The sequence below is a fragment of the Dromiciops gliroides genome, chromosome 3 (assembly GCF_019393635.1).
Source record: "Dromiciops gliroides isolate mDroGli1 chromosome 3, mDroGli1.pri, whole genome shotgun sequence".
Taxonomy (NCBI): domain Eukaryota; kingdom Metazoa; phylum Chordata; class Mammalia; order Microbiotheria; family Microbiotheriidae; genus Dromiciops; species Dromiciops gliroides.
In genome coordinates, this window is record NC_057863.1 from 332,389,370 (window position 1) to 332,416,091 (window position 26,722).

General features: G+C 40.9%; 1 protein-coding gene across 1 annotated transcript in view; it reads left to right on the plus strand.

The window, feature by feature from the left end:
- The window catches only part of STXBP5L (syntaxin binding protein 5L), a 421,799-nt gene extending 395,397 nt beyond the window's left edge, over positions 1 to 26,402 (plus strand). Inside the window, 5 exon segments of the mRNA XM_043992879.1 lie at positions 3,831 to 4,191; positions 9,992 to 10,157; positions 18,651 to 18,762; positions 20,050 to 20,270; positions 22,619 to 26,402. Coding sequence (XP_043848814.1) covers positions 3,831 to 4,191; positions 9,992 to 10,157; positions 18,651 to 18,762; positions 20,050 to 20,270; positions 22,619 to 22,660 — 902 coding nt within the window. The 3' untranslated portion in view covers positions 22,661 to 26,402.
- Positions 26,403 to 26,722: the final 320 nt, after the last annotated feature.

Here is a 26,722-nt window from a genome sequence, read left to right on the forward strand (position 1 = left end):
TGATGCTGCTCCATACGTCCTCCAGCTCCATTCAGCAGCAACGTATGTGGGTTAGATGAGATGTCTTCTTCAGTTCCTTCTAACTCGAAGATTCTATGAGATTAGAGATTGCATTTTTAAAGAAGTAGTGATAAATATTAAACACAATGCACACTTCTTCAATAATTCTTGCCAAGTATCTGCAGGTTGCAGAATTCAAATTCTTCAAATCATCACTTACCAAGGGGGAAAAAAAAGTCTACAGAGAAAAAAAATTGTATTCTTCCTCAAAATTGGAGGTAAATTAAAATTGTAATTTCCAATATCTTGATTCATCTCTTCTTTCTTCCAAAGTCTTTTCATAATTATTATTATAATTTCTACATCAAATTGCATTAATACCTGTGAGGAATAGAAATAGGAAAATAAGAAGTAAATAAACATTTATTAAATACCTATTGTGTGCCAAACACTTAGAAATATCATGTTTTATTATCATCCAAAAGATAGGTGCTATTTTTGTCCCCACTTTACAGTTGAGGAAACTGAGGCAGACAGAAGAGAAATGACTTGCCCAGAGTCAAACAGTCAGTAAGTGTCTGAGACCAGATTTTAACTCAGATCTTCCTGACTCCAGACCTATCACTTAGTCCACTGAACTGCCTAACTGCCCCCTACTTCATTCTTTATGAATATCGGTCTGATGGTGTTACTCAAACATCTTCAAGAGTTCCCTACTGCCTACTCAGTGAAGTCCCTTGGCTGGATTTCAAGGGACTCCACAACCTAATGTCACCATAGTGTTCCATTCTTTACAGTCTAGCTTTATAAAGAAAGGCCTGATTAATTAAATTCCTTAATACCACATATTTAATTACTAGCCAGATATTGTGATTTCTTTCTACTTAATATCTGTGGCATAGTGGATAGGATACTGACTTTGAGATAGGAAAGCCTCATGTGTTAGTTATAAGAACCTAGGCAAATCACTTAACTTCTCAGCCTTGGTTTCCTTATCTGTAAAATGAGAGGTCAGAAAAGTCCCTTCCACTTCTAACTCTATGATCCTGTGGTGTCTTGCATCTGATTCCTTCTCTCTCATTAAACAGTGTCACCTTAGGTTAGTCCCTCTTGTCTAGATCATAGCAATGGCTTTAATAAGCATCCCCCCCCAAAAAAAAAAAAAACAACTCCCTAATTTTGTCCATTCACCACACAATAGCCCAAGTGATTTTTCTTAAACACAGATCCAAATATGTCTGTCTCCTTCTCAATAAACTCCAGGGGTTGTTCCCCTGGAGCAACTAGAATACAAATCAAACTTCTCTCTAGCTTTTACATATAGCCTTTCACGACCTGGCACGAGTCTGTCTTTCCAACCACATTATGCTCCTCACAAAAGGCACCACATAGCCTGTCTCTGTGCCTTCCATTGGTCCTGTGGCCTGGAAAGCTCTACCCCCTCCATTCTGCCTCATGGAATGCCACTCTCCTTTGCAACTTGCACCTTATCTTTTGCGTAAAGCCTTTCCTGAGCTCCCAACTGATGATACCTCTCCTCTCTAATCACTTCATATTTAACTGCTTAGTATTTATTGTACATTTATTCCTTTTAATTTTATTTTATATATATATATATATATATATACATACACGCATATACATATGCTATATTTCCTAATGTAAGCTCCTAGAGGTTGTTTCATTCTTTGTGTTTATATCCTCAGTGCCTAGCACAGTGCTTCACATTTACTGGGCACTTAACAAATTCTTGTTGATTGATTGTTGAAATGGTCAATGTACAATTAATTGCTAAGCATTACAATAAAGTTTTAGCTTATACCACAGTGAAATTCTGAAATGAAAGGCCAACTATTACCTGAGAATAAAAGAAAAAGACAAAGTGTGAAGTGAGTGGATACATAGAGTGGTAACAATAAGTATCAATAGTTCAAACGACCGAAACCCTCAGTAGGTAGGGACTAAGCTAATAAACATAATATTGTCAGAAGATGATTTATCAAGAATAGCTTATTGGGGGGCAGCTAGGTGGCACAGTGGATAAAGCACTGGTCCTGGATTCAGGAAGACCTGAGTTCAAATCCAGCCTCAGACACTTGACACTTACTATCTGTGTTATCTTGGGCAAGTCACTTAACCCTCATTGCCCCACCCAAAAAAAAAAAAAGAATAGCTTATTGGAAAATTATTGTAGCCTGTGAGAATTTGGTGAATAGCATACCACCAAGATATAAGGGTTTCTCTTTTTTTTTTTTTCATTTTGTTTCTGGCTTTCTGTGGCTTTAGGGTGGAGCATGTGTTTACGTATACCACGTAAACCAATTTGTGCTGATTCACTTATGTGGGTGGCATTGCTGGGTAGAGGAAGAAGCCTAACTGCATTCTAATTCCACTATTTCCTCAGAGCTTTTAGAGAGATTCTATTTTTCGAGCATGGGAACCCAATCTACCTCAAGACTCAAGCTTTGGCATCCTTAGGTTAATCTATCCCACCTAAACCCCTACTTACCTTAGCACAAATATCAATAGAGGAAGACATGGGTGGAACTCTTGACCCCACCCCCTTTTGCTTTTTCATGATCACCCTATTTGCTACTTAGATCGCCCTATGTGCAATTTAGAATTCCAACCCCTCTTTTCTCCTGCCACCATCTTCATGCTGTGGACACACACTAAACTCTTCACCCTTCATTACCAACAAATAGGAAATGCCATTTACAATAAGACTCCTTGGTTCAGGCTTAAGGCTCAACCGAAATACTACATCATATACAAACTTGTTCATTGCAACCTCATCCCCTGTTTCAATTTAAAGAGGTTTGCTGTCGTTGGTTTCATATCATCAGTCACCCTTCTCTCTTCAAGTCTCTGTTCACTCACCCTCTTTGGAGGACCATGAGCCTGGGTTAACACTCTTACTGTCTCTCCAACAGACCTCAAGGAACTGAGGGACAGAGGAGAGAAGGGGCTGCTAGGGCACCCCTTAGGGGCGAGTCTGGAAAGTTCTAAAGGCCACTCTAGCACAAGCAGCCTCCTAAGCTTTGTAGTTTCGGGTCCTCCAGGGCCGGCAGAAAGCTCCCATAGGTGATGGTGTGGCATGGATGTGCAACCTCAGAGAGCCCAGGTGAGTAACCCCCTTTTCTGTATAAAGAAGTCTAAGTCTGTTTTAAGGACTGAAGAAGAGAGGTGATCTTTCTTTCCCCAGAATTAGTTAAAAATTGCCATGGTAAATCCAAGGTCCTAGGATTGGATCATGTCTTAAAATAGCCCATTATTAATTTGGTAAAAGAATTTGCCTTTGATTTCAAAAGAAGGAAACACATCTTCTAGCAACTTGGGTGCCATTGTAATGGATTCAGATCACCTGGCAATTTTTTAAAATTTAAATTAGTTCAGTAAACAACTCCTTAACATTATTTCAATTAGCCAACTCCTTAACATTAGTTTTTTTTTAAAAAGAGAGAAGGAAAGAAAAAATGCATCTATCATTTTAAAGGAGGAGCCATATTGTGATGGGAAAAGCATTGGATTAAAAGTCTGGAGACCTGGGTTCTAGCCCAGATCTGAATTAATTGGCTTCATGGCCTGGGGCAAATCACTTCATGCTCTAAGGCGTAGGTTTTTTCAATCTATAAAATGACAGTGCTGTACTAGATGGTACCTAAGCTTCCTTCCAGCAAGGGCAACTCAGCAAATCTGGTGTTTTTTCTATGTGATTCTGTGATGTTGATAGACTTTAGATAATTGCTGTCATGATGCAGATCATTCATTCATGCCAGCTGTTTTAGAAAGATTTCCAGTTACCGATAATCTAAAATTATTTTTAATAGGAACATTACTGACTCTAAAAGGAGCTGTTCTAACATTTTCCTGTATGGACCGTCTGGGGGGATTAATACATCCACCATATGAAGTTTGGCGGGACCCAAACAGTATGGATGATAACGAAAAAGGAAGAAAAAGGAAACTGGTCATGAATTCCCCGTCAACTTCCCAGGAAATGGGAGATCATCAGTACGCAGTTGTCTGCTCAGAAAAACAAGCCAAAGTCTTCTCCTTGCCTTCCCAGACCTGCCTTTATGTTCATAACATCACAGAGACATCCTTCATATTGCAAGCGGCTGTGGTAGTCATGTGCAACAGTGCCTGTCTGGCCTGCTTTTGTGCCAATGGCCACATCATGATAATGAGGTACTCACTTTCTTTGTCACTATTTGGGAATCATGACAATTCCTTTATTGAAAGAAAAGCAGTTTCAGCCAAGGAAAAGAGAGAAAAGAGAGATAAAGGAAATATGCAAAGGCAAAAAGAAGACCTGTCACAATAGAAAGAAAAACTCAAGGAATCTCTCTTTCTAGGCACAATTTCTTCTATTTCTCTTAAGAAATCGATCTTTCTATCTAAAAATAATTTTTCCTGCTTTCTAAAAAACACACTTTCTTTTTCTTTGTACTCCTCAGAGCCTTTAAGGTCACCTCAACAATAGACTTTTTAACTTAGAAGTCATGTCACATAAGCATTTGATAAACATTTTTCACCCCACTGAGTTTGTCAGATTGAACTATTGTACCCTTTGATTTACTGGTGATGAAACAGAATTGGATGGCTGATAGTTTTCATTCATTTAAACACGATCCTATTCAGGTGGCATCTCATGTGCAGTGTTGCTTGGAATAGCACTTTTTCAGCCCCCATTGACATGAGCGCTGTATCATGAGTTCACTTTGCTGACTGACTACTCACTGACTCTATCCTTATCACCCTCTTCGTTTATTCTTTTTAACCCAACTCCAAGCTTCTGTGACCAATTCTCCTGCCTTCAAAGTCATGTATTACCACCCATCCAATAGTATCTCTAAAGTTAGATACATATATCTATATAACCTTATATATCTGTTTTCTATCCATGAGACAGTATAATATTCTGCTCTGTGTCACTGCACAGCCAGAAAAAACAGCAGTGCTTTAGCCTCTATCACCACCCAATACACTGGTTGGTACCAGGAGGTATGAAACATATACAGCCCAATCCCATCCCCCAACACTATGCTATGCCCACCACCTGCCTCCTCTATTCCTGTTAGCATGCTGCCTGATGCAGATGCAAGTCACATGACTGCAGATGGAGGTCACACAATACTGAGTCCACTACAAATTTATGCTCTCTAATCTCAACTGAACCAAGCTTGACTGCAGTCAATCAATTTTCCAGTGAGCACATTCCTTGCAATAGTTATTCCAAAGTTTCTTTCCTCAAATCCTCTTTACTTCTTTCTTCTTCTCTTTACAGTACCTCACCTCCTTCCTTCCTAAGGAAATTGAAGCTCTCTTTGAGATCTTTCTTTTCTCCAATTCCATAATTGAGACTCCCTCTAGGGCTTTCTTTATTTATCTGCATTGTACCCATTCTCTGCCACCTCTCCTTGCTGAGACCAATCCTCCTACTTGTACTCTTGATCCCATCCCTTATTGAGGCTTGGCACTTTGATCATTCTCTCCATCTCTCTCACCTTCAGTCTCTTATCTTTTGACTCCTTTCCCACTGCCTACAAAAATTCCCATATTTCCCCCACTTTTAAAATACCTTCCTTTCATCCTGCCATCTGCTCAGTCCATCTTCCTGGATCTCTACTTTTCATAGTCACATTCTTTCATTCATCTCCATTACTTCCTCGTCTTCCTCTCACTTCTCAGTCTCATGACTCCTAAATCAATTGCCTTTTCTTATTCTTTATTCTGATCAATTTCTCCTCAACTTTTGGCACTTTTCTTTGAAATAGTTTTGCCTCCCTTGGCCTCTGTCACTATATTTCTGGCTCTCTTCCTATCTGATGAGATAGGAGGGCTATTTCTTCTCAATCTCCTTTGCTACATCAGCATCATCCACCTCCTACCTCCAAAGTAGGACTATACCCCAGGATTCTTTTTTTGGCCCTCTTCTTTTCTACCTCTATACTCTTTGTGATCTAATCAGGTTCCATGAGGTTGTTTATTATCATCTCTGCATATATATATATATATGTATATATATATATATATATATATATATATATATATATATATATATATATATATATATATATAATCTCTGCCTGAATACTAGTCCTTTATCAGTAACTGCCTGCTAGATATCTTGCCCTAGATATCCCATCAACATTCTCAAACTTGTTGGGTTTAAAAGAGAACTCATTATTTTACCCTCAAAACTGACCCTCTTCCAGACTTACCTATTTCTATTAAGGGTACCACCATCCTAATAATACAGATTTTCAAACTCATATTTATTCTTAACTCTTTATTCTTCTTTTGTGAGGCAATTGGGGTTAAGTGACTTGCCCAGGGTCACACAGCTAGTAAGTGTTAAGTGTCTGAGGCTGGATTTGAACTCAGAGCACCGGCCCTGGAGTCAGGAGTGCCTATCCACTGCGCCACCCAACTGCCCCAACTCTTTATTCTTAATCACCCGTCTCCCCATCTAAACAATCCTTAATTCACACTGATTCTTTCTCTTATGTTTTATATCTGTCCTCTCCTCTCCACTCACATAGCCACTCACATAGCCATCCCATATTACTTCTCACCCAGCTTATTGCAGTAGTCTTCCCATTGGTCTTCCCATTTCCTCTCTCTCCATCTATATTCTTCATGGAATCACAGCATTTGCAACGTTGGAAAGGACCTGAGCATTCATCTAGAAGTCAACCGATACCTGAAAGAGAGTCCCCACTACCACAATGACCAGTGCTTGTTCATCTCTGTTTGAAAACCTCCACTGAAAGAGAGCCCACAGCCGCCCAAGGCAGACCATTCTACCTCACATGGGTCTAATTGCTCGGGAGTTTTTCCTGACATCAGACCTCAATTTGCCACTTTGCTACTTCTAACTATTACTCATGGTTCTGTGCCAGGGCCAAAGAGAATAAGCCTAATCCCTCTTTCATATGACAGTCCCTCGAATCATTGAAAACAACTTTTGTGCCCCCCCCCCATGAAGTCTACTCTTATGCAGGCTAAACAACCCTGCTTTTCCTTGATCTGGTCCTCATATAGCATGGACTCAAGGCCCTCTCCTGTCCTGGTTGCCTTCCTCTGGACACTCTAGCTTACCAATGTCCTTAAACTGGTGACCAGAACTGAGCACAATAATGCAGATGTGGAGGACACAGCTGCCAAAATAATCTTCCTGAGACATAGCTATGATTATGTCATGTCTTTGTTTAACAGTCTCTAATGGCTTCCTCCTGCTTCTGGTATCCTCAGCCTGTTCACCATCTAGGCCCCTTTCATGTGCTCTATATCCTAGCCAAACTGACCTATTTTCTGTTCCCAGAATCCAACAGTCTACTTCCCCTCCTGTATGTTTGCTCTGTCTCCCGTGCCTGTATGTCCTCCCTTCGGCTGCCTGTGAGATCAGTTACAGGTATTGCTTCCTACAAAAAGCCTTTCCTGGTCCCTCTGGCTCAAGGTATCTTCCTTCACCTTTGTTGCATCATGGCCCCCTTGGGCTGTCCAATGAAGCCTATGGGCCCCTTCTAAGAATCGTTTAAATGCATCAAATAAAATAACAAGTGAATACCTACTCTTCCCCTGGCCCATTAGCTACACCAGCAGTTATATTCCAGGAAAGCTGAAGTTCCAAAACCAGTGAATGAAGGCTGCAACATCCCTGAATGTAGATCCAAAAGCTCAATTCAGAAAGGAAGTGGGCCTCAGCCACCAGTTGTAGCTGGTGCCCTCTTTGTTTGCTCTCTCAGCAGCCCAGCCTCCCAGATTCATCCTGAATCTTGAGTACCTACCAGCAGACCCCATAGTGAAATAATACCTGAGGACATTATAAGTCTTATAGGTAGTGCCCAGTGAGATAGCACTGCAGTGCAGATGGATGGTTAGTGGTCAGTGTCTACACTTTATACATATCTGTGAGTGTGGATTCATAGATTGTATATGTTTTCATTTGAATGTGTCGATGTGAATTTCATAGTCTGTCAAAGCCAGAAAAACCATCAGAGACCATCTAATCCAGCTGCCTCACTTTACAGGCGAAGAAACTAAGGCCTTAAAGAGAGAGTGTCAGGGGCAGCTAGATGGTGCAGTGGATAGAGCACCGGCCCTGGATTCAGGAGGACCTGAGTTCAAATCCGGCCTCAGACACTTAACACTTACTAGCTATGTGACCCTGGGCAAGTCACAACCCCAATTGCCTCACCAAAAAAAAAAAAAAAAAGAGTGTCTGTGTTCTATCTGCCCTTATATGACTAACAGGAGGTCTTTATGTGTCTTTACCAAAATGCTTATTTTGATCCATAAGGTCAAGAAAATCTGAAAAATTCAAACAACTGGTATTTTTAGGTTAAGCAATACCAAATATTTTGCCTGTTTTATCATCACTGATCAATTGTTAATGACATTATATATTTGCAGCCTACATATATCTCTGTGTACTACTTTCTGCATGCTTGTGTATGAAGTACTTAGGCCCAGGTGCATGTCCTGGTGTGAAGACGTGTGTGTGTGTGTGTGTGTGTGTGTGTGTGTGTGTGTGTGTGTGTGTGTGTGAGAGAATAAGTGTGATAAGGACTTTCTGTGTAGATATGTGTTTTTATGTTCTCTCAGTTCTCAGACTACTGTGAGTCTGTATAACTCTCTTCTAGAAAGACCTTAACTTAAGCTCTAGCTTAATTTAGTTGGGCCTTATTCTTAACCCATTACTCCCTCTTCCTATTCATAGTTTTCTCTTCTAACCAGACTCCTGGGATTTGTGGTTTCTATGACATAATAAAAATGCAAATTATCATAAACACAAAGTCAGAAAGATGATTCTAAATCTTAGAAATTAATCATAATTATGGTTTTTGATATATGTACATAAATTAACAAAACTGGTTCCCTTATGGGATGCTCTGAATAAAGGCTGTGAGGACAGTTTCAAAAGAGAGGGTTCAGGGATGTTTTGAGCATCTTTGGAGCCTCCCAAGGTGACTCCTTTGAAAGGTAGCCCTAATTAGAATATATCATTTCTGATATATTAGTTTAAAAAGAAATAGCCTTTGTACTTTAAAATCACACCTCAAACATTTGTTTTAGTAATAAAATAGCACAACCTAACAGAAATAATAAAGAGGAGTCTTGAGTTCAAGTACTTCCTCTGATTGATTCTAGCTGCAGGACCATGGGCAAGTCTGTTTGTGTCACCAGAAATACCCTCTGTTACAAACAGATCTGCCAGGCTTCATAAGAGGGAGCTTCCATACCAACCTACACTAATAAAATCACAGGTCTCTACCAAAAAAACAAAAAATCCTCCCTTTACTGAAAAAACCCTATTCCATAAAGCTGATTATGCATGGAAGGAACTATGTGGAAGGTTAGTGAGTAGATATTTTAACTTACTGAGCAGAGAACAAGGACCTCTATTATCTAGTGCCCTACATGCTTTCCCATCATTTTGTACGAAGGTTGTACTTACTATAAACCTGAGAAGTTTTCCATGGAAAATGAGAAAGCCCCTGGTATACCAGGACCAGAGTGAAGCAACCACATCATAAGCAAAGTGTTCCTGCCATCTAGTGTTGACTGTGCCAGATGTCTCTACATAGCCATAAAGCTATTTTTAAAAAATTGTTTTTAATTGCATATAAATAAAAAAATATATCACCAATGTAGGAGTCTGTGTTATGAAAGTGAAGACCCTGAAGCTACACTGCTCAGAGGAGAGAAAAATCAAGGAGATAGCTTGAGTATAGGGTTCTTCTCTCTCCTCCAACCACTGGGGGAGTAAACTATATTCCTTTATGTGACTTTATATGGAAATCGAGCTTAGTACTACTGATATTTACTTAGAGAAACAGAGACGGTCATAAAAGAGAGATATGGGAAATAGATTCTTCTATGATAACTTCTGTTTGCCTGGACAGATGCTATTATCTTTACAGGGTAAATAAAAGCTTTTAACTACTTTAGTTTGACACATGGATTTTCTTTCTTCATTCAGCCTACCTAGTCTCCGCCCAATGTTGGATGTTAATTATCTGCCTCTAACAGATATGAGGATAGCACGGACATTTTGTTTTACCAATGAAGGGCAAGCGTTATATCTCGTCTCTCCCACTGAAATACAGCGATTAACTTACAGTCAAGAAATGTGCGACAATCTACAGGTAGGGCAAGTGAACTTTTAAGCATATGTCTGACACCTTTTTAAACCATTTTAGTGGTAAAAAGATAAACTGACTCTCTATCTGACTCAAAGGGGCACTGGTTTTCTTATCATATTCAACAGAATCTTTTCTCCCATCTCAATTTTACTATGCCTTTCCAGGAGAATCCTTGAAAGACAGTATAGTCATGGTGGGCACATACTTTTTCTTCTGAACACTAAAGATTTTAGCCAAAGAACAATGCAAACATTCTAAAGATAGATAATCAGATGCAATGAAAACTTCTGAATAAGCCATGTGATTCAAAGTAGAACATAGTTAGATGGAATTTACAAGCATGACAATATATAACATCCCAGAGTTGATTTGATTTACAAAATTATTTACAAAACTTACAAAATTATCAAATTTTACAAAATTGGTTATATTTAAAATATTTTGGGAACCATGAAGCAGCCAGTGCAAAATGGAAAAGGCCAAAGTTATTACCCATCCTCATCAGACATTCAATGGCTTACCTCGTCTGGAAATGTTTTTTAATAAATGCTTGGCAGAATTACTTTGAATACTTATGACATGGTTCTAGAAATATAGAATAAAATAAATGATAATTTAGAAGATCTTCTACTTCAAAGACTCAACTATAATATGTTAAATGAGTTAGAAGAATCCAGTGGCATTTGTTTCAGCCATGGAAGTGGATGTGCTCTGCCAACACAAAGCCAGGAAGGGGGCGGGGGCAGCTAGGTAGTGCAGTGGATAGATAAAGCACCAGCCCTGGATTCGGGAGGACCTGAGTTCAAATCCAGCCTCAGACACTTGACATTTACTAGCTGTGTGACACTGGGCAAGTCACTTAACCATTGCCCCGCGAAAGAAAGAAAGAAAGAAAGAAAGAAAGAAAGAAAGAAAGAAAGAAAGAAAGAAAGAAAGAAAGAAAGAAAGAAAGAAAGAAAGAAAGAAAGAAAGAAAGAAAGAAAGAAAGAAAAGCCAGGAAGGATTATTTATCTAAGATTACACAGTGTCTGACACATAGTAGGTGCTTAGTAAATGTTTATTGAATGATTGATTAGGAAAGAGGTGAAGCTGACCAGGTCAAAACGATCTATTGTTATTGCTTTTGGTTGTCCTCTGTTATATAAAAAATTATGAAACTTCTTAGAATCATGAGCAGACTACACTTCAAATCCCAAAAGCATTTAGTAAGGGGTAGCTAGGTGGTGCAGTGGATAAAGCACCAGCCCTGGATTCAGGAGGACCTGAGTTCAAGTCTGGCCTCAGACACTTGACACTTACTAGCTATGTGACCCTGGGCAAGTCAACCCTCATTGCTCTCGGGGGGCCCCCCCCCCCCAAAAAAAAAGGCATTTAGTAGAAGTTCAAAGCAAGTCATATAATCAGGATCCTGAACACCTGGCACTAAAAAGTCATAGACTTCTCATGTGATACTGAAAAGTCTTTAGCAATATAAGGATACTGGCATTGTAAGGTAGGTATTGTTACATGCAGGCAGATGGTCCTGCAGACAGTACTTACCTGGGCTTTATGCACAGACACTCGGTGCTTCACCCTCTTTGGATGTACTAACCTTTATTTAGGTCAGTTTGATTTGAAGGCCAGGCCTGCACTGAGGAGAAACCTCACCTGGTCAACTTCCCGTGGCGCTGAGTTCTGGCAGGATTCCCAGAGGCCTTGGCCTTACACAGGCCATCTTAGAATCACAGAATCTGGAAGGGACCTCAGAGGCCATTTAATCCAACCAAAATGCCTCTACAGCATCCCCAAGAAGTGGTCATAGCTTGGAGACCCCCAATGAGAGGGCGTTACCTTCAGGAGGTTACCTGTTCTACTTTTGTTACCATTTATTGTCATGAATTTTTTCCCTTACATCAAGCCTAAATTTACATCTTTGCAACCTCCTACCCCACTACTCCTAGTTCTCCCCTTCCTTCCCCAGGACCAAGCAGAGCAAGTCTAATCTCCCTTTTGTGTGACAGCTCTTCAATCCCTGGAAGACAATTATGTGAGAGGTAGAGTACGCCAGTTGGTTTTCTTATGGCATGATGCTTAGGTCCTTGATTATCCTGGTCGCCTTCCTCTGGATACACTGCTTTTTATCAGCTTCCCAAAATGTGGCACAGAAAACTGGACACAAGACCTCTGCAGCAGTCCAACCACAAGGGCAGCCCACCTGATGGCGCCTCTGAATCCATATTCTCACTCCTTGGAAAACAAGCAAATACTTCCTCTTTAGAGGGTCCAACCTTCTCCATGGGAAGAGATAAGATTATAGATTTAAAGCTAGAAAAGACCAGCAGGCTATTGAGGACACTACACTTCATTTTACAAATAAGGAAACTGAGGCCTGGGGAAATTAAATGACTTCCCCAAGGTCATAAAGGTAGTAAGCATCAAAGGCAGGATTTGAACCCAGGTCTTCTAGTATAAGAGCTAATGCTCTTTCATTTGTACTATGTCACCTATTACTTTGCTACTGGTCCTTATTCACTTTCTCCTTCATGTCATTTTCTTTTGCCCTTCAGCCTCCTGGCACTGTTCAAGAGTCCTTTCTGTGTCTTTAGATCCCTTTTCTTTGTTTACACATTAAAGCTCTCTGAAGACCTTCTAGAGGTGTGTGGGTTTGATTTTTTTTTTAAAGGAACACATTCTCCAGGGGCCTTTTCAAATGTATTTAATTATTTGTTGATACAGTTCATGCCATTCAGATTAGTATAACCTCAGGCAGTCAGTTGAGTTATCTCCAGGTGCGGGGCCCCAACTATTCCAGGAGGATTGGAAGAGATGGGATTGTAATTTCCCCACAGGCCAAATTGATTACTTGAATGTAACAAACACAATAAAATGTGTTTTTGAATCATAAAACCATTTTACCTACCGAATATATAGGCCAGTTAGTTCAACCCCATAGTAGTAGGCTTCCACCAGTCGTGGATGACCATGGATCAGCGCCTTGAAGAACCACAGGCCACCACAGTGTGGCTGTGCAGTCCAATACGGGAACCGCAGCTCCTGAGTGACTTATAACCGGTAACTGCGCATCCTGTGTTGTATCTACTCCATGAGGAGTAGCGGAGAGTAGCTGGAGTGTCCTCTCCAGGGCGCTGGCCTGGGTGGATCAATATGAAAAACAAGCTGTTGCAGGTTTTCCCTCCCCGAGACACTGGTGGATCCAAAGGAGAGGCAGAGCCAATACAGTTTGGCACCAGTGCCGCCACAGGAGTTGCCAGAGGGATGTGATGTCCAACATCCAACTGCCTAAGGGACTCCGACTCCTGATTTTTCCTCTGGGTTAACTCCCGAAGCCTTTCCCATATATGGGTATAGCTGCAAAGCAGTAGAGGTTTAAAATCAGGGTTTCCTTCCCCATGGCGGGTTGCCTGCCAAGGCTAATGAGCCCCACCTGCCCGAAGTGACTGGTTTTAAGGCGCCAGTGACTTGCCCTTGCTGCTTTTCCTGTTAGGGGAAACAGTTCCGCCACGAGAAGGCCAGGAGTTGGGCTTCGGTTGTCAGAGGCTATTTGAGACACACGCCATTGGAGCATTTTATAGAGAGTGGGAGCTTATCCCCACTCCCACCCCGGCATGACAAACCTTTGGAACCCCATAGGCAGTGAAATAATCTGGTCTTTGTATATTTTGTAGGTACCAGTGCATCTCCTTTGCTATCAATTCATATGTTCACACTTCAACTCACTATCAAGATAACTCCTCAACTTGCCCTTAGCACTTGATTGGCCCACTCTACCTTTCCTGATTATATATATTCCTTGAGTCATTTTTTTGACCAAAGATCATCACTGATAATATGCTTCAGCCTATTTTCTCCCATCACAACCCTCTCCATTTCCCTTTACTTCACCCTTACCTTTGATCCTTTGGAAGTTGCTCTGTTCCAAATTTCACAACCATAAAGTATTGAAGAGAGATTTTGCATTCACAAGATGAGTTTTTATACTGGAGAGCAGCTTTTGATGTTTCTTGAATATATGAGGTTACCAGGACAAGAGAGAAGGGGACATGGTACAATTAAGGGTGAAGGAGAAGAGCAGCTTGAAAAAGGTCTGGAACAGGGAGTGTAGCAGAGGAGACTGCAGTAATGGAATGAAGAATGGAAGAAAAGAGGCTGCACACGGTGGCAAGATAAGAGTACCTCTGGGATGGGGAATATAAAAGCATTTTTTTTTTAAATTTTTTTATTATTTTTGTTTGTTTTGCAGGCAATGGGGGTTAAGTGACTTGCCCAAGGTCACACAGCTAGTAAGTGCCAAGTGTCTGAGGCCGGATTTGAACTCAGGTACACTCCTGAATTCAGGGCCGGTGCTTTAACCACTGCGCCATCTAGCTGCCCCCCATATAAAAGCATTTTTGATGGGAGTTACGTCCTTCCTTGTACTTTGAAGTAAGAATGCAATTATTTGGGGCCAGTGTTTTTAAACTATATAAGTACTCTTTGTTTCAGTTTTTCACTTGTAGAGAAAGCCTAGCAAAAAGACACTTTTTTTCATATCTAAATGCCTAACATAGGGTGGTACTAGCTCCACAAAGGAACTTAGGCCAACGTTCATAATGGTTTCATCAGCTTCTCTCTGAAGGTGCAAGAAATGAAGATTTACCCACAGATTACCCAGCAAACGTTGGTCAAGTCAAATAAAAAAGGACTTATTAAGCACCTACCATGTGCCAGGCTCTGTGTTCAATGCTGGAGATATGAAGAATGCCGAGCTCCCCAATTAGGCAATGGGGAAATAGCATGCAAACACCTATATAGGATAAATTGGAGGGAATCAATAGAAATTGCTAGCATTAAGCAAGATCAAGAATGGCTTCTTTAGAAGGAAGAACTTCAGATGAGACTTGAATTAAGCAAGGGAAGTCAAGAAACAGATGAGGAGATAGGCATGGGGATAGATGGATAGACAGAGATAGATAAATAGACAGAAAAAATTCTCAGAGTTGGCACATGGAATAACTTACACAAGGAACAAGAAGGCAAATGTTACAGGATTAACAGAGTATGTGAGTGTTAGGGGCAGAAGAGGGGAAGGGAGACTAAGGTAGAAGACTGGAAAGGTAGGAATAGGTCAAGTTATGAAGAGCTTTAAACGCTAGACGATTTTATATTTGTTTCTGGAGGTTATAGGGAGTTGTGGGAGGTGATTGGGGTAGGGAATGAAATGGTCAGACTTGAATGTTTAGAAGATCAATTTGAGAGGTGAGCGGAGGATTCACTGGAGGGAGTTTGGGGGGGGCGGGGCATGTGAAGCTAGGACACCTGCCAGTAAGTTTTTGCAGTAGTCTAGATATGAAGAGATAAAGGCCAGCAGTAAGGTAGTGACACCAGCAGAGGAAAGAAGGAAGATGTGTACAAGAAATGCTGAAGGCAGAAGTAATAAGTCTTGACAACTGAGTAGATAAGGGGGGATGGAGGAGGTGGTGAGAGAGAGTGAATCAAGAATGACACCTAAATTTTGAGCCTGGGTGAAGGTCGGTGGTATTCAGGAAAATAATAGATTAAGTTCAGAAGAGGGGAAGGTTTGAGGGATAAAAAGGAGTTCGTTTTTGGACATACTGAGTTTAAGATATCCACAGGACATCCAGTTCATGTCCAATAGAGACATGAGACTGGAGAACAGGAGAGAGATTAGGGCTGGACAAATAGATCTGAGAATTATTTGCATATGTATATCTGCATAATTGAATCCAATCCATGGGAGCTGATAAGATCACCAAATGAAATAATAAAGACAGTGAGTGAACAGAGCCCAGGACAGATCCTTGGGGGACACCTATAATTAGTGAGTGAGGTATGGATGAAAATTTAGGAGTGGTCAGACAGGTAGGAGATGAAGTGGGAGACCACTGTGTAATGAAAACCTAGAGAGAAGAGAGAATCAAGAAGAAGAGAGTGATCAACAGTATAAAAGTATGGAGACAGGAAGGCTGAGGGTTGTAAAAAGACCCTTAGATATGGCAATTCAGGGATGATCGGTAACTTTGGGGAGAGCAGTTTTAGTTGAATGATCAGAAATGAAGCTAGACTCTGAAGAGCTAAGAAGAGAGGTACCAATTGGTGTAGTGGAAAGAGGCAGTTTGTTGTTCAGGTGTTTCAGTCATGTCCAACTCTTTCTGACCCCATTTGGGGTTTTCTTAGCAAAGATACTGGAGTGATTCGCTATTTCCTTCTCCAGCTCATTTAACAGATGAGGAAACTGAGGCAAACAGGATTAAGTGACTTTCTCAGAATCACACAGCTAGTGTCTGAGGCCAGATCTGAAGATGTGTCTTCCTGATTCCAGGCCTAGCGCTCTATCCACTGTGCCACCAAGGTTTAAATCCTAGTTATACTGCTGATGAGCTCTGGGACACCTTAGGCAAGATACTTAGCTTTTCTGTGCCTCAATGCCCTCTTTGAAGAAAGGGTTAGGAATAAAGGATCTCTAAGGTCCCTGGTCCAATTCTGAACACCTCTGACTTGCCAGGACTTGAATATGTCCATTCTCTGGGAGAACACAATTTCACACGGTAGCCCATTGCTTGGTCAGAGTTTGCTCATCAGAGTAAGGACTTTGCTCAGAGACACAGTCATGAAGATCATTGTTAACATTACTGCTGTGTAATTAATGGCTAGCAATCACAGTATGTGAGGTCTGTGAAGTGCTTTTCATTCTATCTTCTTTGATGAGTATCTACTCAAATGATCTAGGAACTACAGACAGGAAGTAAAATTGAAGCACATGAGGCCTTGAAGTTGGGTGGAGTGGGAGGAAGGATTCAATGGATGTGTACTTGCTCCTGTATAGGGAAGTCACTCTGCCACTGCAGGTCAGCACTTGATCGGCAGGTTGTGGCTTTAGAAAGTTGGAGTTTTTTGTTTTGTTTTGTTTTGTTTTGGTGGGGGGAGCTCTAAGAACTTGAGGGAATTGCCCCCCCTTCCGGGTCACAGAACCAGTCTGTACCAGGGGTCCAAGGAAAACCTGAGCTTCCCCGACTCTGAGAGCAGCTCTCTACCTACTAAACCAAGCTTTGGCCTCTCCTTTTAATAAATACGTAGCTAAGAATAGAAACCTAGACCTGTGATCTTTTTGTATAGAGAACTCCCTGATGAGTAAACTCTTCTCTTAATGAAACTTTATAGATTCTCTGCGATTTAGAATCAGAGAATCACCTAGAGCCCTGAGAGGTGAATTGACTGGCAGTAACATAGTCAGCATTTGTCAGAGATGGGACTCGAATGCAGCTCTTCCTGGCACCAACACCAGCTCTCTATCCAGTACTCCACAGCTCAAAAACACCTCCATGAAGTCATTCCTCCAATCTTTTCCAGCCTGGTTTTATACACCACAGTCCCCCACACCCCTATCTTCCCACTTATAAGGTCACTTGTGGTATTATGGGAATGTTCCCTTCATGACGACTCAAATTAGGATTTTCAACCCCACACAAGATCAGTATCATATGCTCTCTTTCTCTGTCTCCCCTCTAGTCCTGTGATTCAGAGGGGGCATCACTACTTTCTGCTTCTAAGTCTCTAAAAGGGAGAGTGAAGGAGCAGAGCCAGTTGCTCCCAGAACAACTGCACACCCAAAGGGGTGGGTGAGATTTGTTAGCCCCAATATCAATATCTTTTCTGCCTTGTGAGAACTCTGTGAATTTTGATTTGTTGATTTTAAGTGTTGTTTAAATAAGATTATTCTATCAACTGTTATAGAATGTATTGCAGTGAAAGGACTGAAAAAAAACTTGAAAAATTAAAGGGCCTTTTGGGACCATCTGAGGGAGAAAGGACTAGGGACTGTATAAGGTAGGGGTAGTAGAAATGGAAAAGAAATTCTGATTTCCTTTTTTTCAAGAGAATCAGAAAAGGCTATTGATATTTGGACTTAAGGAATGAAGAAAAGTAGAAAGCTGAAAATAACGACAGAGGCTTCTAGGGCTTGGGCACTGAGAGCTTAGTAGTGCCCATCATCGTGAGGAAGCTGAAAGAGCTGTTATCTGGGCAACGGGAGAGGCAATGAGCTGATTCTGTGACATGCCAAGCTTCAGGTTGACAGGTAGTTTAAATGGAGATATGATTGTGGAAATACGGTGAGAGATCAGGATCAGACATGCAGATTTATGAATCATCCACTTACCAATAAGAATGAGATGAGCAGATTTGCTCCTCAAATAAGTGATCATAGAAGGAAAAGAGCCAAGGTCCTGGCACTAGGTTTTGAGGGACAGCAGTGATTAACAGGGAGAAGGAGAATCAGCAAAGGAGATGGCTGACATAAGGAAAATAAAGGAGTGAGGGGCATGTGAGGCCACAGAGGCAACAAAGCAGCCTCCCTCTCCCAGAAACTTGTCTGGCTGTGCAGTGTGGGCGATGGGGAGCTAACACTCATCCACGACGGTACTGATTTCAGGGAGCACTGCTTTTGTAGTTGTAACCCCTCACATGTGTTGTGTTTTTTTTTCTTTGAATCTGGTATAGGACATGCTAGGAGAATTGTTTACTCCAGTAGAAACACCTGAAGCTCAGAACAGAGGCTTCCTCAAGGGACTGTTTGGTGGAAGTGGACAAACATTTGACAGGGAAGAGCTATGTAAGTAAATTCTTCCCACGATGTGTAATATGAGGGAGCTCTTTTAGTGGAGGTTTGCTTAAAAAAAATGCAAAGTGGGGGAAACTAGGTGGCGCAGTGGATAAAGCACCAGCCTTGGATTCAGGAGGACCTGAGTCCAAATCCGACCTCAGACACTTGACACTTACTTGCTCTGTGACCCTGGGCAAGTCACTTAACCCTCATTGCCCCACAAAACAAAAACAAAAATTTTAAAAATGCAAAGTTCTAGAGTAGGTCTTTGACTTCTCACCTAAATCTTAGTTGCTTGTCTCTATACCCACTGGTACCAATCAATACCTTTTGAACTTTGAGCAAATGAACTCTCTTCAGAAAACTTAAATGTGCAATAGAGAAAGACTTAGAACCGTTTCCTATAGTTCATACGAATAAGCAAACCAATAAATTTGAAATTATGTTAATAATAGATAATAATAACTAACATTTATAGAGCATTTACTCTGTGCCAAGCACTGTGCTAAAAGCTTTACAATTATTATTTCATTTGATCCCCACAGCTAGCTGAGAGGTAGGTGCTATTATTTTTCCCATTTTAAGGATGAGAAGCCTGAAGCAAAAAGTGACTTGCCCAGGGTCACACAGCCTGTTAGTCTCTGAGGTCAGATTTGACCTTGGTTTTCCTGACTCTAGGCCTGGTGCTCTGTCCACGGTGCCACCTAGCTGAATACAGCATTCTTACAGTCTGAAAATGAGGTATTGTATTTATGTGGCATTGACCACTATTGCTTTGCCCAAAACTCTCAGTGCCAAAACAATAACAGAACAGCCAATTTTAAAAATCAATCGCTGAGTGAGACACCACTAGAAGGAGGACAAGGAGAAACTGAAATTTCAAGGAGATGGGGAACATTACCCAGAATCCCCCCAACTGTAAGACTCTCTAGTTACATAGAAACTACTATATGAAAGAGTGATCACCATGATGCCCCAGTTAAGTTAAAAAAAAATTCAGTAACAGGCCCACTGTAAGCCTCAGTTTCCTCCTCTGTAAAATGGAGATAATAATACCTGAAGTACCTATTTCACACACTGGGAGGATCACATGAGAGAATGTAAAGTGCTTTGCCAACCTTTAAGGCTCAGCATAAAAGCCAGCTGTGGTAATAATGATGATGACGCTATGTTTTTATCCCCTCAATTCTTAAGTTTTAAGAAAACAGAACTTCACCCTCTGGTTTGCTGAGGGAGTGGGCTGGTTATTTAAAGTGACGGCAGTGTTTCCTAAATAGTTCTGGTTTTAATTCCTAGTCGGGGAAGCTTCAGCAGGAAAAGCGTCTAAAAGCCTTGCCCAGCACATTCCTGGGTCAGGAGGAATCGTAGGAGTCAAGGGAGCCGCCGGAGGGGTAATGGGAGAGTTGACTCGCGCTCGAATTGCTCTAGATGAAAGAGGACAGAGGTTGGGTGAGCTGGAGGAGAAGACGGCCGGGATGATGACCAGCGCCGAAGCATTTTCCAAACATGCACATGAGGTACGGGACCTGAGCAAACAACTGCTTCTCCCCAGGCACCTTTGCTGTGACAATGATTTACTTACTTTGACCTCAGGAGGACCGTTATTTCATCAGAATAGGTTCCCTCCCCCATCAGGGCAGATCACCATCCATCCATGCCTTAGGAAACAGTATTTATGAGCTGCCAAGGCAAAAAAAAAAATCATCACTGGGAAGCCACCCTTCTAGGGATGAGCCTCCCCAGGACTTGGCTGGGAGGGGCAGTCCCACGCCCAGTCCCTAATTTGGCCAATACTTAAAAGCATCGCAGCATGGCGGAACCTACCAGACCCTGTGCTCTGCTGACTTAAGGAATCCTCTGTCAGGAAGGCATGTAGTGGAGGCCTCTGGCATTTCCATACAAAGTGAAACAATAAGGCCAGAGGGCCCCGGCCAGGTAAAGTCAAGAATAGAATGAATGAGTTATCTTGTGTTAACAGTTTCATCATCAACAAAACTGGGAGAGCACATTCCTGGTCTACCTGAGGGGGAAAAGCTACATAAATAATATAATTGACCAGTTATTTGGGGAAATGTGAGGTTTTTTAATATTAAAACTGTCTTAATTTGTTTTTTTTAATTGGAATATGATTATTAAAGTGTCCTGAAACTAGAGTCCTTTGGGGTTCTGTGGCAAATCTGGAAAACGGGCCGGCTGTTTGCTGAGGTGTTGTTTTACTGGGACTCTATAGTCCCTAGAAGAGCATTTTTTGTGCAGATAACTAGGCTGGGCTCTTGCTTCCCTGCTTTTATGTGATATGGTTGTTAACCTAATTTTTTTTATGGCTTCTTCATGTTACAAAAGGCATTTCATAAAGACACTGTCAGAGTTAATCAGACTTAGCACAGACTAACTCAGAGAGGAGTTCACATTCCTACAGGAAATAAAGGAAAGGATTTCTCCTGTTGAGAGTAGAATGAGGTTGCATACCCTTATTATTTAAATAACTCAAGGACAGTTCCTGAGCAAACCAGGGACCCTCATCTCAGTGGGCAGTGGGATGAGATTGGAAGCTGGCATAGGGGACAGTTTTCCATTTCCTATGCATGCACGTGGGGTAGCCACATACCAACTTACTTTAAACCAGAGATTTTTAACCTTTTTTTATCATGGGTCCCTTTGGCAGTCTGATGAAGCCTATGGACACCTTTTCAAAATAATTTTTAATTTAAAATAATATTTTTCTTAAATTCATAATTGAAGGAAATGTTAAATTTTAGCTAGAGGTTAGTGAAAATAAAGATAAAAATTTTTCCCCTCCACATTCATGGATCCCCTGAAATCTACCCATCTTTGAGGGTCCCTCCTTTAAACAAAGAACTCTAGCAAAATTCTCCCTCTTCTCCCTCTGGGAAAAGCAATTTGAAATCATGGCCCAATGTGGCTAAGATGGAAGTTGGAAAGACAAGCCAGGTCTCTAATTCCAAGGGTCAGGGACTTATAGGAATGACATAGACTAAAGGTGAGTGATCACCTAAAAAAGACAGTTGATTGAGCAAGACAAGTACATATAGTACATATAAAATAGCTCAGCTTCAGAGCTGGGACATGGCCTCTGTGCCTCTTACCAAAGATCTAAAAACTGTGCCCCCTCTCTTATTAGAGGAAAGCTTAGGACTTCATTACCATATATATGATTTGGCTAATCACAAAAGAAATGCCTGCCTTCACTCCATGAAGTTAGCCATTTTCTGATTAAAAATTTATTTATAAAAAATATTCAAATGAATCTTATTATACCATTAGCTGCAGCCTCCCATGCCTAACCTTAATCCCTTCCCTGCTTAACTATGTATGCTTCATATCCTGAAGTTTCCTCACTTTAGCTAAGCACTCTTACTGTCTACTGGATCTTGACAAAGAGGGTGAGAGAAGTGCCATCAGGAAAGGAGAGCAGGAGTGGGGAACCGCCAAGATGGGGAGGGAGACAGGGAGAAGGGGGGTGAAGGGAAGGGAGGATCATCTTAAACAGAGGAGACATAGCTCCTTTTTCATTCTTGAATGGTAACAGCAAATTTTGAAAAACAATCTCATTGAGGGCTGAGGGTGGCAGTGGTGGAGAGGGAACAAACCTTGCTTGGTCATAGTCCCCACATCATACTGTTTAAACTGAGACTTGAGAATTCAGCCAAATTTCTCTCCTTAGCATCAGTTATTTCCCAAAATGAAAGAAGCTGTAAAGTTTTGATGGGTTTAGATCTGTGTGATTCATCTTTTAGTGCAATATATGCAAATTCTGAAGAGCCCTTTCAAAGGTTCCTTTTTGGATCCCAAACGTCCCTTTGAGTTCTAAGATTCTTTGACTGACATTTTGTTTCTTTTGTAGTTGATGCTGAAGTATAAGGATAAGAAATGGTACCAGTTTTAAGGCTGCTACAGAGACTGCAACAGCACTAAGAAACCATCATTCAGGGAAACAGTTTATTCCCAGAATCACCATTCAACTGCTAGAAGCCACAGTTTCTTCTGTGAAATGTTTCACAGTGATTCATCTGAGGTTACCACAAGGGAGACTTAAACAGGGAAGGTTGTCAACCCAAAGACTGGACCCCCGACTTAGATTGGTCTTCTAGTGTCCATTCCAAGATTCTGTTGTAACTCACCTCCTCCCAAGTGGAATGGAGCTGTCATCTCGGCATGTAGTTTTTCTGAGGCATTCTGTGTAAGAACCACGGGGAGTCTTTCTGGCTAAAAATATCCTGTACAAACTAAAACATTAATGCACTTAATAAAAAAACAAAAACCTTTGCATGATAAATTAACATCTTAAGAGGAAAAGAAAAAAAAGCATGTTGTGACAGAAGAAAAAAAGATTTATGGTAAGCAAAGCAAACTATTTTAAAGATCAGCCCAATTCTACAATTAAAAACAAATCTGCATTAGAAGATGCCCATGCATTTCAAGCATATTTGCTATACACAACTAAGGGGGGGAAACAACCACCAGAGTCCCTTCTCATCTCTAACTTATATTTTTCATGGAACTAATGACATGACCGACTTTTTATGGGCAAGAGTCTGGTTAACATTCTATTCTCTCCATTAAGTCTTTGCATTATTCAGAGTTCTTGAGTTGTAACACCTGGCCATTGTCCAGTGCAGGAAACAATCCCCTACTAAAATTCGTCTGTTTTCTCAGGATGAGCTGTGAGTTTCCAGTAAGAAACTAATAGAGGAACTGTATTGTTTTAAAAGCCTGGATTGGAAATTCTACTGGGAGCTAATGGGAGGTTTGGAAAGCAAGCCTGTGCTATTGTAGCCATTTTGTTAGCTTTGGGAGTTCAGCGAGTGAAAACATGCCCAGCAGTTGTTTAAGAGGGGTTGGAACATGTGTAAAATGTTCTGTGTCCTTGTTTACCCATTTCCTTGTAAATGACAAATAAAACCCAGCAAGCCCTTTTTCCTTAATAGCTCTTGACCACCCCAAACGCCACTTTTCAAAAACCTAACTAATCTGTTTTGTGTGATTCAGTAAAATAATGATTAACCAGAGCATTCAAGGCATGGGATGAATATCCTGGTTCATTCCGATCTTCTAGCTGAAGCTTTGACCAAAAGAAATCCTTTTTTTGCAAGCTGTGCTCTAGTGCAGAGAAAGAATAAGAAAACCTGTATTTAAAGACCAGCTTTGCTCCTTATGACCTTTGTGACCTTGCGCAAGTCATTTTCTCTCTGAGCTTCAGTTTCCTCATCTATAAGATGCACAGGTTGGGCTAGATGATCTAAAAGATCTCATCCAGATATAAATCCTATAACCCTGTTGTTTAGCACCTCAGGTCATCATTTTAAGCATCAGTGATAATTACAAAATGTCACAGCTAGAAGGGATTGTAACAGTCATCAAGTCCAACCAGTTTTTACAGGTCAGGAAGCTTGAGTTCAAAGGGGAGTCGCTCAAAGCCACAGTTATATTGTTAAACTCATTTTAGACCGGCCTTGAACCTATAAAGGCCAGACCTAAGCCCCACCCCCAAAATGAGATCTCTTTGAAAGAAAAAACAACACTTAGGTATGCACACAGAAAAATGAGACTAATGATAGGCCTCATTTATTTTATAAAGTTCAAAGGGAGAAAATGTAGTCTTTATTCAGACCAATCTAGATAGTTAATGGCAAAGCTAAAGCTGAGGTCTCCAGACTCTGCCTCCACAATGGGTTGAGTCTGTTTTAACCTCTAGAAAATGGCTTATTTTAAAAACTCAATCCTTGATGTCCACCAGTTTGCTTGTGATTTTTTTCCCTTTCCTAAAAGTGAAATGCAATTTCTAAAATACCAGTTAATTAAGGGATCTCCTTAGTTGGGAGTCTGGTTAATCAACGTTTTATTGTGTTTGCAAAAACAGAATTACCATTTCTTCTTAAGAATTAATTCTTTTCTCTAAGGCTTAGTCATTTTCACAGCCAGAAAGTGAGATTTCAAATTAGTTTCTTAGTGGGGATGCCCCATGAATTCCTATGCAACAGAGCTTCTACGAACACTAAAATTTGTCAAGGATTGAGATGTTTGAAGGAGGCAGTAATTTCAGGTCATAGTATTTGCCCCCATCCTGAAATATTTCCATTTCTTAGAACCTCCCCAGATCACTGAAATGCCTTGATGTGACAGTTCCTGGTTGGGGGAGGTGAAGGGGAACATGCACTTGAGATTAGTGAATTGTAAATAGTAGAAATATTTGGGAACTTAGAAGCCAAGTCTGCACAGTGCATTGACAGCTGTAATGCAGCATCTATATCATCAAGGTCAAGGACCTTCTAAATTATCTAAGTTGGGGATGTGGAATTTCCTATACACTTTTCATTTTGACTAAGAAAACTAAGAGGTACTTTGTAAGTGTACAACTGAAAATGTCAGCCACCAGCTTTCCCCCAAACGAAATCATTCAAATGTCAACCAACATTACTGTACAAATTTAGCAGTGAAAATGCTTCAGCAAAAACTATGATTTTAAAGTTTGAACTTTTCATTTTATGATGAAATAAAATACCTATTTTGACGGGGGAACCGATCAAGCCTTTGTGCTACTCTTTCTCAAGGAAGCAGCAATGTGCAATGGCTGTTTATATGGCCAGGATGGTGTCCTTGAAGGAGTGTGGCAAGGTGACCATTTCCTTCTTCCTCCACACATGCTGCTCAGCATCCATCTCTACCCCATCCCCATGGGTGCTGGCATGTCTGCTAATACTCAAATGTCAACCAGCCACTTAACTTTCCGGATATTACCAGGGTTTCAGACAAAATAGTGATGTCACAACATAGAAGCCCTAGTTGGAAATAGTGCAGGTAAACCGGCCATCCTAATTTGACAGTCCTATTTTTGACAACCCAGGGGGAGGTGTCTTGGGAGATGACTAATTCAGCACCCCTTGCTGCTGTAGGTAACCTCAAGGGCTAAGGGATGATTTTCAGTTTTCCAGGTTAGGAGTTTCAATTGGTTTATCCCCAGAGTAACATATAATGCTAATAAGTCTGAACATAGAACCTGACACCTAAGGCTTGCTCAGAAAAATCTCTCTCTATAGTCCTCAGAGTTTCAGTTATCTATGGGGCTAAAATTCCTCCCCTGATATCACAGCTCCCCAAAGTTCATAAAGTCATAGTGAAGGAAAGAAATAAAATAGCTGCTTTCTTCTCCTTAGATGTCCTCCCCTCCTACGCCCTGGTGGGAGAGAATAAATGAAGCATTTCTTCCTCCTCTGCCCTCAAATTGACAGATAATTATGTATTTTCAATCTCATCTTGGTTTGTAATGACTCATAGACTTAAAGACTGAGGCCCAGAGAGGTCAACTTACTTTCCTAAGGTTAAACAAAGGGACTACAAGGACTAGAACCCAAATCTCCTGCATAGCAGACCACTGATTTTTCTCCTCTACTCAAGGCCACTTTGGCCTTTTCATCTCAGTGCAACCTATTTTCAGATATCAATCCATATCATGCAAATGTCTCATGATGAGACCCAAAGAGAAGACCAAACTCCAGCCTACTGATTAGCTACTGTTTCACCTGGGCTTTTTTTCTTCTAGGACTAACCTAAAAACAGCTTCTTTCTCCACACCTTTAAAAAAAAAAAAAGAAGAAAAAAAATTCATCTTGTTCCCACACTATTGGCCATAGATATACGGTTTCAATACTTCAGTATCTGGTTCGTTGTCTACAAAAAATTCCGCATTTCAGAAAAGTTAGACTTCAACCAAAGGGGACACCACCTAATTCGATGAACAATAGGGTCATTTTGTATAACCATGCAAAAGATCTGAGTTCAGTTGTGTTGGATCCTTGGGAGAATTTTTCTTTTATTAAAATGTGTGTGTAAGTGCAGGCTGACAACTGCCTCTTGTTACCAAGAAGATGGCACCTTGCACACACATATTGTAGACCCAGGCTATATTATTCCACGAGTAAGTCTTTACTGGTATTTCATACATGGAAAA